Genomic DNA, 18,070 nt, shown 5'->3' on the forward strand with positions numbered 1-18,070 from the left:
ACCCAAACAGACCTCACAGCTCCCCTTTTATAATGTTTCCTTTGCCAGCATCTTCCAGGCCAATGGTCAACTGGACATAGTTTTAAACTTTTACCTCCCCACCTGAGGTTACGCACGCACACACACACAATTTGTAGCTATTTGACACCAATAGTGCTCTCCTGCTGACAAGGATTGCTTGAGATGGACATTTTGAAATAACTAAAAACACGTAATAGCCACTTCCTGAAAAGTTACTCACTTCACATTACGTCACACTAGACAGGCTGTGTGAAAACAAGTCATCATACTATGCACCACTTAAAAACACACCTTTTTAGGAAGCAAATGTGAAAACCTAAAACCAAGCATATTACTAACGTCCCTCAAAACAACAAGTTGTAAAAGCCATAGAGCGTAAAAGTGAGAGGGTTTAGGTTATATTATTCTTCAGGTTGGAACTCCACCAATCTTAAAAGGTCAGCACACTAAAAAGGGCCCTCTATGTTACTTGTTTCGGTAAAGGAGCATTTGACAAATTTGCTCACATTTCTGACGTCGATTTCCACTCCCATGGAACACTCACTCTACACCTCTAAGAGCCTGGCACGGTAGGGAAAGGAAACATAAAAGACAATCCCTCCAGCATGGCCACTCTTCCTGTCTATGTGAACATAAAGCCAACATGGATTAGACCAGGGTTGTGTTCATTAGGGCACACCGTAGCAAAATGTTTTGCAACAGAACTTGAGTGTTCTTATTGGACAAGTTTAGATCGTCCCTCCCCATTTAAGTAAAGAGTTTCTCCTGGTCAGGTCATGTGCTCAGAAAAAAAAAACACAGGACCTTACTCAGGACCAAAGTAAGACAAAATACTGGAAATATACTGTCCAGAATCAAACTGGTAGGCCTAAATATTTTGTACACTGAATAGATATATACTACTGTATTGTCACCCTACTTCTCATTGTCTCATGTCTATTAAGACTCCATTATCAAATCAAATGTATTTATATAGCCCTTCTTAGATCAGCTGATATCTCAAAGTGCTGTACAGAAACTCAGCTTAAAACCCCAAACAGCAAGCAATGCAGGTGTAGAAGCACGGTGGCTAGGAAAAACTCCTTAGAAAGGCCAAAACCTAGGAAGAAACCTAGAGAGGAACCAGGCTATGAGGGGGCTATGAGGGGTGGCCAGTCCTCTTCTGGCTGTGCCGGGTAGAGATTATAACAGAACATGGCCAAGATGTTCAAATGTTCATAAATGACCAGCATGGTCAAATAATAATAATCACAGTAGTTGTCGAGGTTGCAACAGGTCAGCACATCAAGAGTAAATGTCAGTTGGCTTTTAATAGCCGATCATTGAGCGTATCTCTACCGCTCCTGCTGTCTCTAGAGAGTTGAAAATAGCAGGTCTGGGACAGGTAGCACGCCCGGTGAACAGGTCAGGGTTCCATAAGCGCAGGCAGAACAGTTGAAACTGTAGCAGCAGCACAGCCAGGTGGATTATCAGTTCAAAACCGCCAGCATTGAGCTAGTCAAAGTCTATAACATCACCGACACAGCTTTTGTTCCTGTGGGGCTTGGGCTGGAAGACAGGACGGCAGGTGGTTGAAGAGACATACTGGCCGGAGTGTGGACCTTGGGGGCCAAAGGCCCTGGCGTAATAAAACCTAAACCCCATGGTCCGTTTACGAGCCTCCTTTGACAAGACAGCTTTCTGCAACCTCCTGTGAGGGAGGCCTCCTATCTGCTTTGTGTAACTAGTGGAGCTAACTTCCTGAAGAAGTGCCGATGTCATAAAAGTAAAAGGGCAAGCACATCAGCCGCTGAATTAGTTTGTGGTTTCTCTATGGACATTTCCACTAATTTACCTTGATAAAGACGCTATGACACTGTAGAAATGTAATACAGTCTTACAAGACTAGGTTTTAGTTCACCTTAACAACAGTAGTGGGCCCTCTTTGAGAACGATTCGATATCTGCTTTCGATTCTTGCATCTGCCAAGAGTGTTGATGTTTTCATACCATTGTCTCTCAGTGCATGACATAAATAACCAAAGCAGAGGAGTCTGAGCTAAGAGGACACTGACAGCCAGGTGGCAGGCAGGCCTTTATCTTCCTCTGGCTGAGAGAGAGGAACTTGTCTCAGAGAGCAGCCTTGAGGCTTCGCCTGTTTGATCCAGAGCGGTGAACAGCGCTCCAATAACATATTTATAACGTGACTTTGAGCAACCGGTGTTGCTTCCAAGAACAACGGAGGAACGTATTCCATCACAACCGGTGTTGCTTCCAAGAACAACAGAGGAACGTATTCCATCACAACCGGTGTTGCTTCCAAGAACAACAGAGGAACGTATTCCATCACAACCGGTGTTGCTTCCAAGAACAACAGAGGAACGTATTCCATCACAACCGGTGTTGCTTCCAAGAACAACAGAGGAACGTATTCCATCACAACCGGTGTTGCTTCCAAGAACAACGGAGGAACGTATTCCATCACAACCGGTGTTGCTTCCAAGAACAACAGAGGAACGTATTCCATCACAACCGGTGTTGCTTCCAAGAACAACGGAGGAACGTATTCCATCACAACCGGTGTTGCTTCCAAGAACAACGGAGGAACGTATTCCATCACAACCGGTGTTGCTTCCAAGAACAACGGAGGAACGTATTCCATCACAACCGGTGTTGCTTCCAAGAACAACGGAGGAACGTATTCCATCACAACCGGTGTTGCTTCCAAGAACAACGGAGGAACGTATTCCATCACAACCGGTGTTGCTTCCAAGAACAACGGAGGAACGTATTCCATCACAACCGGTGTTGCTTCCAAGAACAACGGAGGAACGTATTCCATCACAACCGGTGTTTGCCTCAAACAAACTGTTGTGTGTGTGTTCCAACGGTTACCTCCACATCAATGAGATTTCAGGAGGAGCACAAAGCTTGGTATTGACCCCCTTCCCCCACCCCTCTATACAGAGCTATAGTAGCCTACTACACCATGTTGGCATTGAAAGGGCAGTCTTGGTGCTTTGGCCCTGCAAGTGCACCTGCTCTGGAACTCTCACACCAAGTCCAGCCAGTGTTGAACTGACCCTGAGGGGGGATTTCTCAAGTGGGGATTCCCCTGTTCACAAATTACTAAATCAATGCTCTCCATCTGCTGTTGTAGGCCATTCATGATCAATCATACAAAACAGCATGCATAGCCTCTATCACTATCAGCCATGATATTTGCAATGACACTCATGATGTAACAAAAATGTGATGGTTCTCTATCAATAAGAGTGATTATTATTCCCGAACTAATCATGTATGGTTTGTAACGCTATATCTTATGTCCCTGGTGGTTAGTAAAATATTTTAAATGTATTGTGCAATCCAACCTATTAGTAGATATGCTGCTGTCTCTAGTAGCCTTATAGAAAGTATTTAACTGACCCACGACACGCATTGCAAAGTAGCTGGGCTACCATAAGTCTGACTGACATCGCTTTCCTCCAAGAAAACAACACTATAGTCAGATAGCTATTTGATATTCTAGTCACCGTGGAAAACGTGCGCGTGCTTACGTTATCTAATGACCATAGAAAACGGGCCAATGTGAGAAAATAAGGGGGAAACATCCGATCAGTCGGGGTAAATTCATTAGCAAACTATAGCCCAATACACTAGTTATAGCCTACACTAAAACATGCATCCGACTAGAGTCTGGACTATCCTATAACAATCCATAGCATACACGGCCAACTTAAAAAACACCACTCGATACAGTTGCATGATCAGCAAATTATTTAGAGCGACCATGAACATATATCCCGAAGGCAGTATCCTAACTTGTAATTTCCTAAATAAACAATCCTGGTAACAAATGAGTTCGCTCTCACCCCGAAAACACATATTTGTTGCGCCTTTGTAACAATGTTCACTGGAAAAATAAATCGATATCTGGAAACCTACCATTTTACTAAGATCCATAGTCCCAGAAAAATGCAGGGTGGCTGTGAGCTCAAAGACGAATCCGGTCGATGGCAATACTTCGACAGAATCGTCTACAACTGGGAAATTAGAAATCTAGAATCGCTTATGAGGTAGACGGTAGAGGGTGGTGGAGTGGACCCGTTAACTCAACATGTGTCCCGATTTGATATCAAATGCTCTCCAATTCCTTTCCTTCCGTGTCCCTTCTCCCGGTCCTACGTGCTCAGTTAACAGTGGGGGCTCCCACAGCATCCGACTGTCGAGAAGCGGAACAGAACTGTCTAGAAAACGACAACCTACTTCTAGAGTAGGCTACACACGGGAACATCTCCCTCTCGTGTATTTTTTGAATATGTTGTATAGCATTGTAGATTGCAATATTTAAAATATATATTTCTAAACAGGACGGCAGGTGGTTCTAAACATCAAGAATTGAATATCTGTCCGGGGATTTTGTGTAAACAACAGCGTGCTCTCTCTGTGAAACAATAGGTGCAGACTGGGGATGGCACAAACCCCCGCCCAAACTAACTTCGTACCTCACCATGTAACAAATTATACTATCCTGAAAAAATATCAAATACATGATGAGACGGCGAGACACCAGACCAGCGCGGCTCGGGCACACTGCAAATCATCATGATGGTAAACAATGTAACTTTCCACAACCAGTGCAACAGTGTAACAAATAATCTGTGATTTGGGAACTGCTTACATGTGACCATAACATTACTGTCTGATGTAGGCCTATATTTATGGGCCATATTGAAATAGGATGTGCTATACGAAAAGGGTAGCCTACAGTAGCATAATTAAAGTAAGTCACTGTCAATATCAAAGTTATACGGTGACACTGCAAAAAGGAGCCGTTTTCAGTCTTCAACTATGCTGAGGCAATGTGGTTATAAACTTTAGCTTACATCAGTCATTTTAGGTAAATAGTGCCCTCCTCTGGTTACTCTCAGAGAGGTTTATATCATAATCGTGAAATTATTGCACTGTCTGGAATCTTCACACACAAAATCAAACAGCTTAGATCATTTCAGATAGCTAAAAAAACAACTTTGGCAAAGCACAAACAAGTTAATATTAGACTATGCATATCATTATTTAGTAATAACCTCAGCAATTTGGTACTGAACATATGAAATTAAGTATTTTTTCTGAATTCATTGTGTGTCATGCAAGAAAAGCACATTAACAATTAAAGTTACAATTATTATTATTACTTGGGCCAAGTGAGGAGCATAGTCCACAGTAATCAATATGTGACCCATTCTCCCGCTGGCAGACTGGCCGCTACACACAAAACAGACTGTCTTCAGACAAAGCCTGCTCTTCACTACAGTCTCTTCACTTCCTGGTACGGTGTGGGCCAATGGTGTGGGTGGACCCATCGAGCACGGCTCTATGGAGAGGCTGCAATTCTCACATACACTACTCTAGGCCTTTATGACTATCATGTTTATATTGTAGTCAGTTGTAGAATATTGATTGTTTGAACAACTGAGTTTCTCTTTTCGTCTGGGTTCCCGTACATTAATTCCGCCTTAGTGAGGGTGGTGCCGAGCACACACAATCACACCACACACGCCGAGTTAAGGGTGAAAGCCTCCCTGTCTCAATTCTGTGGGCAAAGTTCATATAAATGGCCTTGAACACGGCTGAGACAAACCGTTCCAGAACAAAAATCTACTTACTGGTATGTCACAACGACATTTAATCGCTGAGTAGGCCCTTCTATCCAGTTAGCCAGACATTAGGGCATAGTAAAATAAAGGTAAAAAAATAATAAATCACTACTGTGTGTGAACAGTATCCCCTAAGCTATAATGGATTTACGCAATAATGAAGTCAGAAAGTTAGATCTAAAATCACAAGTATTATTGTAATGATGAACTAAAAGTCAATAATACAAATGTAGGTCCTTGTGATGATGTAACCAAAGCATCCAATGTCCAATCAACTTTTTTTTAGGTTTCAAAATATCTAATCCATCCAAATTAAAGCCAGAGTTAATGCCATTTTGATCTCATTTCAGTACTTTGTTCCAATGGCTGACCTGCCACTCATGTCCAGGACTTTTTAATCTACAGCCGGTGCAATGAGGTCACAGGCCAGTGCCTGCTGTTTTTGCTGCCTCAGTGGTTTTAATGGGCCCGGGCCGCTTTCGCTCTCCCTGTGCGTGCGTGTGTGTAACTACCCCTCTCCAACTCACCCTGGTTATAATGACAGGGTACAAGCACAGGGTGGGGGTATCTTACAAAGGCAGGAAGAGAAAGGAAGACCAAGAGTGTGTGTAACAGAGAGAGAGAGAGAGATTAGAGAGTGCTTGTCTGGGTCCGCCATGCTGTGCTGCTTGTGCCCAAGGGACATGGTCGTGGATCCTCCTCCAAATTCCACAGCTGCCAGGGCACCACAGTGCTCCACTAAAGGGGGCACAGGCGGTGGGGTGGGCAGCATTGATTACCAGATAGAGATATAGCAGTGCCACAGCATCTCTTAGTCAAACTAAGATACATCATCTAAGAAACAAACTGTTAACATCCTCAAAAAGTGTCAGAATGACTCTCATGCTCAAAAAGCACAAGTGGATTTCGACACCCACCATCTCAGATTTTTCTGAAAGTTTCTATTGTTAGAAACAGATAAGATTAGCATTCCTGCAACATAATTTAGTTCAAATATAATTTGATCTAAGAAATTAAGCTAATTGATTGCATCTAAATTGGCAATTTTAATATATAGGATTCATATAATATTCAATAAATATAGTACCTGACATCTGATTTGGACCAAACCTTTTTCTAACAATGAGTAAGACATGAGGAATCCAAATAAATTATCACTCACAAACCCTCCACGCCAATCCCCAACAACAAGTATATAGTATCAGTTCTCTATGTCTGACATGTAGTATGGTACTACGGCTCAGAGTATTGTTTCTACATCATATGTAATGTATTCCCAGTGAATTTGGTGATGTTTTTTCCCCCCTGTTCAGTGAAATTAGTCATTGAAGTTGTTAGGTTTATGTCCCATCCTACACCCTGATATTGCCAGGTTCTGGCCACAAGATGGTACTGTTCCAGGTGACTGCTCAATGTTAAAGGGATCGTTAACCAAAATGACTCAATTACATATTGGTTTCCTTACCCTGTAAGCAGTCTATTGAGAAGGTATGACAGCAATCCATGTGTTGGTTTTGTTGTCCACTGTTTCAAATGCTAACTTTTTTGCAAAAAAAAAGAAATGGTGCCAATATTAGCCTTTTCACACTCCACGCTCCTTGTCAGACATAGAGAACTGATTGGTGTGGGGTGTAGCGGTTCCGTGGGGAGCTTTTGACAATTTCTTTGGATTCTTTGAATATTATATTAATCCTATAAATTAAAAATGGCCAATTTGGGTGCAATCAATTAGCTTAATTTCTCAGAGATCTAATTAGATTTCAACCAAATAATGTTGCAGGAATGCTAGTCTTATCTGCTTCTAACAGAAACAATTTCAGAACAATCTGAGATGGTGGGTGTCATGACTTGCTGAAATGACAAGGAACGAACCGTACTGAATATCCAGAGGCAGCCTGTCTTGGAGAGCTGTGGGATGCAGGGGGGCTGGAGACAGGCAGGAAGAATCTGGATCTAAATTTAAGACTTAATTATGTAAGCCACATTGCTGTGTGGTGGAGTCACTCTCAGGATGTATCCCACAATAGAAAGCCGGGTCTGGGAGCTGAGAGACCCAGGAGAGGTTCTAAAGTGGGGTGCCAGGCTGAACGGAAGTAGCTTTCTCACAGACGCAACCATGTTTCTCTCATTTCAGACCACTATCCAGACAGACACGCCGTCATTGTAGGAGGCAGTACTGAGCTATGGTTTCTGGCAGTGGGTTAACTGCCTTGCTCAGGGGCAGAATGACAGATTTTTACCGTGTCAGCTCTGGGATTTGATCCAGCAACCTTTCGGTTACTGGCCCAACGCTCCTACCCGCCAGGCTACCTGCAAAGTCGGGCCTGTCATTCCAGAAGAGAAAGAGATAGCAGCTCTGGATGTTAAATGGTTCATTAAAGGGGTACGGTGTTCAAGTGGAGGTGGACTGTTGAAACGGCTAAAATAGTTTCTCTCAAGCTGGTCATTGAGCTCTTTTTTTTTTAAACAACTGTGCCGTTACATTTCATGACCGATGGGAAACTGTTACGTAGCAGTACAACTGCGACTCCACAGAGAGGCATGGCAGTCCTTCATAAACAAGCACACTGTAGATTCATTCCATCTCCAATTAGAGAGGACACTACTTATTTCAGTTCTCTAAACATGTCATTACATGCATGCTGTATGTGTTATCTGGGCATGGGTGAGGTATTTTTATAACTCTGCGGACAAAATGAAGTAGTGAGTACTCTGAATCTGAACACACCCTTGTTGTTTACCCGACTCTCAGGCTCTAAGAAACCGAGATAGGAGCCCTGGGACCCATGACTTCACCCTTACCACGATCTGTCTACTCTAGAGACTTGTTCAGTGTCAATGCACATTTCTAAACACCATAAAACTCTTATGGTCATTGGTGTAACAGCACAAACAGATCTGGGACCAGTATAGATTGTATTAGAGTGCTTGTGCCTGAACAGAGGTCTTAGAGCAGAGCCACTGGTGGTTTTGGGACAGTGGTGAAAGCCAGGAGATTCAGGCAGATCCAAGCCACAACAGATCAGATTAACTCGGGGCTAATCCCTGTATTAAAGCACAAACAAGATTTCATTGATTCTTCCCTCCGTGGCGAAACAGCTTTAGGACTGCCGTCAAAAATCAACCATAACAAAAACAACTGCTACAACCAGATTAGGAATCGTATCTGAATTGAGCAATTTTGAGAGGAATGTGGTATGATAGGCTAAATGTAGGCTTTAATCTAAAATCAATGTCACAGTCATAGCACACTATGACTACAAGAGACAGCAAACCTCTGCTCTCTGGATCAATCGTCAGTCCCGCAAATGAGTGCTCAACAGCTCATTGGCTAATTTAGCAGTGGTTGTAGTAGAAGAGGGGAAAAGCAGGTTGCATCTGCCGCTAAAAAAAAAAAACCCAACCCCAGCAGAGCAGGGTAATTTAAAAGGCTTGATTCATCTGACCTACTTTTTGACTACCCCCCCATCTGGGAAGAGACTGCCAAGCAGGAAGTGTCTTGTCCACGCTGCTCGGCAGCGTGCATGAAAAATGAGCATGCGTTTTTCTATACTACAGCTCGAGTAACAGACTGTCAGCTATATGGGATTGAGAATTCAAAGTACATCCAAACCATTAAAGGGGCATCTGCAGTCACTGCATCCCATTTTTATTTATAAATGAATGATATGTACCCATTGATTCCCCATCAAAACACAAAATATAAGCTTGCTTTACTCCAATGTTTGTAAACAAACACTATATAGCCTCAAAACATGATTAAAACAAAAATGTTGATATCATGGATGGTCAGTCCTTGCATCCATAGCTCGGTCTATGAATTTGAGAGTCGTTACAGCCCCATCCCTCAGTGTTTTACCGAAACACTTATTGTTTTAACTGTGGATTGCCAGTTTAAAGGGCATCAACAAACAGTGCTGCTCAGTCCTACCCTTTGATCAAACTTATTTCCCTGGATAAAAGCGACAATGATAGTCCCACCCAGCTCTCTCTCACACACCCCAGTTTGTAGGCTGATTGTACTTTCCAGAACCCATCACAATATCTCTCAGGCCATTGTTTCTAGTGCTGTGTCCAGGATGCACTTAAAGGCTTTTTATTGCAGTTCGATACATGGTAGTGGTTTTATGGATAGTCCAGGCAGACACATACAGCATTTTGCCTCTCTCTCCACAGTTGTGGGCGTCACCTCTCCTGAGAGATGGTATCAGACCTCTGTTCTTTATCAGGCAGAATTTCTCAAATAACTAAATCTGTGCTCTTAGGACTGACCTATTTCAACAGATTTTGATCTTGCACTGAAGACCCAACAATGATGTCATGTCTCTATAATCTTTGCAATATCAACTTTGTGACGATACCTTTTCTAATCTAGTAGAAGCTATTTGAGGCATAGCTATCAAACATTCGTTTCAAATATGTTACCCACTGCTAAGAATGAGGGATGATGATGATGTTGGCTTGCTGTTGTGTGGTGGTACTATATTACTACATTGTATTACAAACATCGGAAACAATGCATTCCTGTAAACACTCAATCATTTAGGTCAAGTTGGCTCCCACACACACCTTCGTGCATAGATCATGAGCAATGTTCACAGAAAATTCCATGGAAATCCGAACCTGCGAGGCAGCACCAATCACTCAAGCTGATAAACCATGACATGTCCGCAAGTTTTCACGCTGAACGGATGCCAACTTCAATGCAACGGACGGTTCCAACTCGAAGCTTCACCATAACAATTATAATATCTTCACATTTCTTAGTCCCTTCTAATTCTGTACAAGAAATCCAGAATTCCCACTAAACAAGTGCTTTACCTGACCGCGTTCAAAGTTCTCCTTTTCAAGTTCTAAACTGTTGGCACCACCGGTCCGACGAATCAGCGCTTTGGGAATTGGGTTCGGTACTTGCTGCATGGAGCTCTTCACTCGGTCCATTGTGTCTCTTTAGAATTTCCACTGAAAAATAATATTTATACAGAGATATCGTCAAATTATTCATAAAATTGGACAATAATAGTTCAGGCAGTCGACAAATTCAGGAGGTCATTTCGCCTGTCCACCGCATCTCCCTCTGTAGACGAAGTCATGTTTTTAAGCTGCGTTCGTAACCAAGTAGGAGGTGGGAATTTACTAGTTGTGAAGTCGTAAATTAATTCATGTGCTTTGAATACGTTGAGAAACGCTCATGCCCAACAAGCTGTGTTAACCATAAACTCAAACTACAGCTATCAAGGTTGTAAACAAATGATAGTGTTCAGAAAACATATTAATAGATTGCTTTTTATAGTTAATGCTTTGTTTTTTGCAGGAAACTGCCAAAATGCTATTATCAAGGTCGTTTTCTTAGTATGTAACGTCAGATGTCAGCATGTGGGAGAAATGGGAGCTCAGTATGATAGACGAGTTTCCCACTAGTAATGATCAATTGGAGGGCCGTTCAAGCAGATTTTTCCCAGTCGTATGTAGTAAATTCCCACTTCCCACTTGGTTAAGAATGTAGCATTAAGCCTGATGTACAGTGAGGTTGCTGGTTGCACTAAGCTGATTTTAAAATATAATCCCAATGCTCTCATGTTGATTACCTTTCTCCCTATGCAGTCTAAATCAGCTTTTTTGCAAATGTGCTGCACTGTTTTGACACTGATGAACTAGGGCAATAGTTACCCAAACCATAGAAATAGATAGAGGACTTATTTTTTGTAGCTGTGCTATTATAGCGTCTGTGACAGCATGGGCAGTGCCATTGAGGCTATCTCCATTTTGAAGTAGTCAATTTTCTTCTTCACGATTGGCTAAACCTTCCTGATGACCCGGTTGGACATGACTCCAGCAGTGTCACCAGAAGGGATCAGCCAATGAAGTTGGAAGTCCAACCTGGACTCAGAAGTCAACATAACATAGTACATGTAAATCTGGGACATGCCAATGTTACATTTTGAATGGTAGGTATTAATTTGTGGATGTCCGTCAACCATGTCATATGATATGTTACGAATTCCAATTTGTATGATATGTTACGAATTGTAATTCGCACAGTATGTTACAAATCTGCTAAACGTAAGATATGTTACAAATTCCAATTTGTTGTGGCTAACATTAGCTAAGTAAGGTTAGGGTTAAGGTTAGGAGTTAGGTAAAAGGGTTCATGTTAGGGTTAGCTAACATGCTAAGTAGGTGTAAAGTAGCTAAAAAGATGTAATTAGTTGCAAAGCTGCTAATTATCTAAAAAACTAAAGTTGTCCTTGATGAGATCCGAACACACAACCTTTGGGTTCCTAGACGTTCACTAGACCTTCACGTTATACCTTCTGTCTTATTTAACCGTTCCACTCATTTGAGTATCCCGGATTCACATTTACTATGCTACATCTAGTCCTGGAAAGTCCCAGCCAGTTGACTATATTAAAATTGTGGAAGCCCTCAATTGCACTGTCCATGCTAACATGGTATTTTGGCCACTAGAGATCTCTGTCATTCTCTATGGCCCAGATGCAACTGTCACAGACTCCTCCCAGAAATGTCAACGACTGGCTAGAATTCTGCTGGTGCCCATCTACATCAATATTATGGGACCATTATTGATTTTGATATGATGCGCAATTACGCATGATTGAAGGCACATGATAGCGTTTGGGTTGTTGGTACAGACTTTATCACCATAATGTAAATATAGAAAAGTCCATGTTATGACTGTAGGCCTACAGTCAGTGTCTAATTGAGTTTTCGCTACAATAGCCTACATAATAGAAATGCCAGTGGCCTATTCATTTTTGATTCAGAGTAAACAATGAATCTCCAGAACTAAATTAATAATATGGTGGTTATAATATGATCTAATAATATGTGTGTAATATGTGTTTTTATGGATATGGTTATAATATGTTATTATATAGGTCACAGGAGCTTGCAGGTCACCAGTCCACTCCTGTGGGCCTTGAATTAGATCATTTCCATGGTTTCTGCTGGCCCTCTCATATTTGATAGCTGGCAAGAGGCTGGTTTTCTGTGCAGTACTTTGACAGTAGTGTGTGTGAAAAGTGTGTGTCCATCATCTTAAAAATATCTAACAGCATCAGAATTGCAAGATTTGGGTTTTCAAAAATTCAAGGAGCGGGACACTAACCCGGATGCTTATAAGAAATATAGCTACGCCCTCCAACAAACTATCAAACAGGCAAAGCTTCAATACAGGACTAAGATCGAATCCTACTTCACCGGCTCTGAAGCTCATTGGATGTGGCAGGGCTTGCAAACTATCACAGATAAACCAGCCAGCCAGAGGAGCTAAATGCATGGGCCCTCAGATCTTCAAAAAGTTCTACACCTGCACAACTGAGAGCATCTTGACTGGATGCATTACCGCTTCATATGGCAACTGCTTGGCATCCGACTGCAAGACGCTACAGGGTGTTGTGCGTACGGCCCAGTACATCACTGGGGCCAAGCTCTATGCCATTCAGGACCTCTATACCAGGCGGTGTCAGAGGAAGGCCCTAAAAATGGTCAAAAACTCCAGCCACCCAAGTCATAGTGTTCTCTCTGCTACCGCATGGCAAGCGGTACTTATGCACCAAGTCTGGAACCAACAGGACCCTGAACAGCTTCTACCCCCAAGCCATAAAACTGCTAAATAGTTAGTTAAACCAAATAGCTCCCTGGACTGTCTGCATTGACCCTTTTTGCACTAACTTTTTACACTTTCATATACACTGCTGCTACAGTTTACTATCTGTCACTTTATTCCTAGTTATATGTATACAGTATCTACATACGCTATCTACCTCCATGACCTCGTACCCCTGCACACCGACTCGGTACTGGTACCCCTTGTATATAGCCAAGTTATAATTACTCATTGTGTATCTACTATTACTTTTGTTATTATGCATTTTACTTTTTTATTATTTCTCTATTTTCTTTCTCTCTGCATTGTTGGGAAGGGCCTGTAAGTAAGCATTTCACTGTTAGTCCACACCTGTTGTTTTCAAAGCAAGTGAGGAATACAATTTGATTTGATCTGCCTGGGTGAAATGTAAAATGAGGTGTGTTTGATTGAGTTTGGAGGATTTTCCAGGTGGTTCCGTTGTGCCACTCAAACTAAATCAAGCACAGAATCCAGGTTAGCTGTGCTGCTACGCTGTTCTGGGTCTTTTCTAGAGCTAGTTGAAGTAATTAGCCACAGCTATAAGATCAGAATACATAAAGGTTACACCAAATATCTCACCCTGCTGATTGAGCCTGCCAATCAATATTTGTTTAGTCCAATGCTTGACTTGGGCAGGAGCTCACCGGAACTGAGTACCAGCACCTAAAATGTTCTACTGCTTCAGTGTCTGCACCTCTGATATAATATTGGCTTAAAACTATTGCAGAGTTCCTGCACATAAATATAAACAGAAACGGCACACAAAATGAGTACTGGCACCAATTTCAATCCAAGTCAAGCACTGGTTTGCTCAATTGAACTGAAATTACAAATGCATGCCATATCAGTGTTTATTGTTCAGTGCTACCTACCCTCTGCAAGACATAAAAATAAAATCTTTGACCATATGATTGATAGAAGGCAGGGAGGGAGCTCCAGCTGTGCATAATTGGATCTAATTACTCCCTCTCTATTGTAGTTTCTTCACCACCCTCACTTCCTCTCATACCCAAGGATTAACAACCCTTTCAATCTGATAGTGAATTTAGTAAATCCTTTATAAACCAACTTCGTAAAAAAAAACACTATATCCAGTTTGATTCATTACGTTTATGTCATTTATGGGGGTTAGAATATCCAGATATCCATCATTTCCATCATAACAACCTATTATTTTACTGTCAATGGTAATGTGATGACGTCGAATCAAAGATGATGGGGAGGATGAAGAAAACAGACAAACCAACCACTAGGAAAAGGGAATGGGTGTTAAAACCTCGCGAGAATATTAGCTTATTGGAGGAGTAAGCACACTGCAAGATTGGAGTTGCAAGAAAAGACATCTCCAAAAAGTACTAAAGATGTCTGGACGGTCAGGTCGCGCGGAGACACGAAGTCGTGCTAAAGATGATATTAAAAAGGTGCTGGCAGCAATTGAAAAAGTGCGTAAATGGTAAGTAAAACCGCGGGGATTATGTAAATTAAATGTAAACATCTGCAACGCCACACAACAAACTTCACACGGAAAATATTAGAAGGGTTGGCGAGTGACTGAAACAACAGCCAATGGAGAGACGAAGCTGCCGAAGCCCGGCAATTCTATGGGCAGGACTAACGGAATTGTTCAGTCTGTCAAAATGGCTACACTTGTCCACATGTTGTTACAACGTTACGCATTCTGATATAAGTGTGACCCACATTGAAAATATCCGTTGTCCATCGGAGCAGTTTCCCTCGGCGAGGTTCAGGAATATTAGGCAAAAAAAATGCACTTGAACATAGGCTATTTACATAGCCTAGCTCTGTGCATAGCCACCAGTAAATGAGCAGCATCTTTGGTTCATGCTTTTATTACTGAATGTAGTAAATCTATTCTCTGTTCTATTACATTTCATTTTCAGGGAGAAGAAGTGGGTAACTGTGGGAGACACATCCCTACGCATATTCAAGTGGGTGCCTGTGACAGACACTAAACAGGTTTGGTATCTAATAATAGATGACTGCATCAGACCATCCTATGGTTCATGAATCTAATGAGTTTGTGTACAGAACAACCTTATCACTCTGCCTCTTTTTTTCTCTTTCAGATATACCGGAGCAAATCCATAACTGGAGAGGTTCGAGGTCTAAAAGATGTGGTGTTGGAAAACACCAGCTCTACCATGGATTTCCTAGGTAAGGCACTGACTGACTGTGAGAAGCACAAGCAGTTTGGAGCAGGTTTTAAATAACTGCAATACTCTAGATAACAGGGTTGGGGGCAATTCTATGGAAATTCACTGAATGCAGATAAAAACTTTTACATACTTTTTAATTGGAATTTAAATTGTCCTCCTCAATTGAAAATTATATTGGTCTGAAACCGTTCAAGACTGCTCCTGTTCTTTTCACCGCAGATGAATGCAGCAACCAGAGTTTCCTGTCAGATGTCTACCAGCCCAAAATGGACAGCAGCAGCTCAAGCTCCCAGCATGCCAGTGAGGCAGTCAGTCCTCTTCCTCACACCACAACACTCCGCACGGCCGAAGATGCTCAACCACCCATGCTGGGCCAGGAGAGTGTGGACGGTACAGTTAGTTTAGCATACTACACCATCGCACTGCACAGTGCACCCATGTAGGGCCAGGAGCTTTTCCAGACCCTGTAACCTGACTAGGAAAAACTCTGGGCCCTAGCTATTATGTCACTCTTGTAACTGAGGTATAATATATTGGCTATATTACAGTTAATATCTCAATAACTTTTAAGTTTCACTCAGTCTTTCACTCTATATGCAGAGCCATCCCAGCCAGCACATGAAGTTGCTGATGAGCCTCCCACATTGATCAAGGAAGACCTGGTTTTGCCCCTTGGTGTTCGAGTAAGAGTTCCATGCACAGAGGTAAGTCATTTTCTGTAGTAATAAAGGATATGACCATTTTTATGGTGTTAAAAAAAATTGCTGCAGAAAAGTTGTGATTGGTAATTGCTTAAGCTCTTAATAATAACATTAAAGAAATCACCACAATCAATTTATTTAAATATCAACATTTCCAACAGGAAGAAGAGGAGGAATCAGGAGCCCCTCCACTGAAGAAAATTTGCACTGAAAAAAAGTCTGTACTGAGATAACTAGTTGATTGGATGGACATGCATGCAACCCATGCACTCTATTGAAGGATTCAAATGGGACATACGAGTAACTGCCCAAATAATGGAAACACTTGAGTAAATGAGGGATACAAAGTATATCGAAAGCAGGTGTTTCCACCCAGGTGTGGTTCCTGAGTTAATTAAGAAATTAACATCCCATGTGCTTAAGGTCGTGTATAAAAATGCCGGGCAGGCCATTATTATGGCCATTATTTTGGCTACCATGGATATGTTTTTAAAAAAACGTAGTATGACAAAACACCAAATTATGCCATTTCTTATGAAAGAATGGTGTCGCCTTCCTCCAATAGATTTCCAGACACTTATATAATCTATGCCCAAGTTGCATTGAAGCTGTTCTGGCTCGTGGTGGCCCAATGCCCTATTAAGACACTTTATGTTGGTGTTTCCTTTATTTTGGCAGTTATCCCTACATACATTATTATAAAATATGCATTTCCGTTAATCAAGTCACTACAAATGGAATACATTTAAAAAAGAAAGTTGAAGTTATTATTTTAAGTTGTTTTTTTAAATACAATTTTACTTTCTCAGCTTTGAAAGTAATTTTAAGCCGTTTAATGTGTTACACTGTACATAGTCGTGCTCAAAAAAGTGCCTATCGCTCTGAAATATACACTATATATTTATTTTCTGTCAGACAAGTGTCTCATATGTTATGCTATTCCTAGAAATTGCACAGATCTAAATAATTATGGCCCCTATTCAATCAAATGGGTTTGTTAATTCTGAGGGATGAAGTTGATCATATCTTAATTAACATTCTGTTGAGTTTCTTTTGTTTCACACTGTTAGCGCTGTTTTGTTAAATACATTTATCCAAGCAGCACAGGAAGTATGAGGGGAAACTTGTTCCGGTCACTGGATTTTATTGAATATGGGCTGAAGTTTTTGGAATATTTTTTTACATTTGTACTTCGCTTTGCAAATAAGATTAGACAACTGTTTGTCATGTCTATCCTTTTTGATATGCTCTTATCTTGCTTCTTACATTTTCATAGGGCATTGGATGTGACTGGTATAGCATGAGTTTGAATGTTGAATGAGGTTGAAAAGTAGTTAAAGACCTTGTATTGTAATTCAGAGATCATTTCTTATGGTCAGGTGGGTCATGCTCTCAAGTGTTTATTTTCTGCTGCAAAAGTGATGCACATGCTGGAATATACCCTGCTCCATAGTAAAATATGGTTGATATTGTGTCTTCTTTTTGCAGTGTTTTGCATCTTTTGACTCCCACACTCTCAAATAATTGTCCAAAATGTTTTTCACCATATAGGATGACCACTTGACTTGGTTGCATTTTATCTTTCATGGAAATGATCAGATTGCAAATCCATGGCCTTGGGCCCTCAATTTATACATAGAAAGCTTGGGCCGTGACTGGCCATTCGTCGCCAGTCTTGGCACTGTGGGTTTTTTAAGCAGTCCATTAAATAAAATCATGACACTTGATAGAGATGCTAGAATTATTCTTGATTGAACGTTAAAATCCATGGGAAGTAAGTAACTCATCACTATAGGACAGTGGTTCCTCAACTTTTTATAGAGCCGTACCCCTTCAAACATTCAACCTCCAGCTGCATACCCCCTCTAGCACCAGGGTCAGG

General features: G+C 41.5%; 2 protein-coding genes across 4 annotated transcripts in view; one reads left to right on the forward strand and one right to left on the reverse strand.

Annotated features, from left to right (window-relative positions):
• LOC112266905 (huntingtin-interacting protein 1-like) overlaps positions 1 to 10,753 on the reverse strand; it is a 48,269-nt gene extending 37,516 nt beyond the window's left edge. The window contains exon 1 of one of the 3 annotated variants that reach the window (XM_042297250.1): positions 10,481 to 10,753. In XM_042297250.1, the coding sequence (XP_042153184.1) occupies positions 10,481 to 10,600 (120 nt within the window). In that variant the 5' untranslated portion in view covers positions 10,601 to 10,753. Of the gene's footprint in view, positions 1 to 3,947; positions 4,346 to 10,480 lie in introns of those variants that run through there. The other 2 variants (XM_042297251.1, XM_042297252.1) reach the window with 2 other exon arrangements.
• Positions 10,754 to 14,582: 3,829 nt separating this feature from the next.
• On the forward strand, positions 14,583 to 17,662 carry LOC112266902 (B-cell CLL/lymphoma 7 protein family member B-B). Its single transcript, XM_024444814.2, has 6 exons — positions 14,583 to 14,763; positions 15,212 to 15,287; positions 15,398 to 15,485; positions 15,707 to 15,877; positions 16,088 to 16,191; positions 16,350 to 17,662. The coding sequence occupies exons 1-6, from the start codon at positions 14,672 to 14,674 to the stop codon at positions 16,419 to 16,421; spliced, it is 603 nt and encodes a 200-aa protein (XP_024300582.1). The 5' UTR covers positions 14,583 to 14,671; the 3' UTR covers positions 16,422 to 17,662.
• The last annotated feature ends 408 nt before the right edge of the window (positions 17,663 to 18,070 follow it).

The sequence above is a fragment of the Oncorhynchus tshawytscha genome, linkage group LG14, assembly GCF_018296145.1.
Source record: "Oncorhynchus tshawytscha isolate Ot180627B linkage group LG14, Otsh_v2.0, whole genome shotgun sequence".
NCBI lineage: Eukaryota > Metazoa > Chordata > Actinopteri > Salmoniformes > Salmonidae > Oncorhynchus > Oncorhynchus tshawytscha.

Coding starts and splice junctions, on each gene's coding strand:
- LOC112266902 (XM_024444814.2), top strand. CDS start 14,672: ATGTCTGGACGGTCAGGTCGCGCGGAGACACGAAGTCGTGCTAAAGAT. Junction 14,764..15,211: donor ATTGAAAAAGTGCGTAAATG/GTAAGTAAAACC, acceptor TTTCATTTTCAG/GGAGAAGAAGTGGGTAACTG. Junction 15,486..15,706: donor CTCTACCATGGATTTCCTAG/GTAAGGCACTGA, acceptor TTTTCACCGCAG/ATGAATGCAGCAACCAGAGT.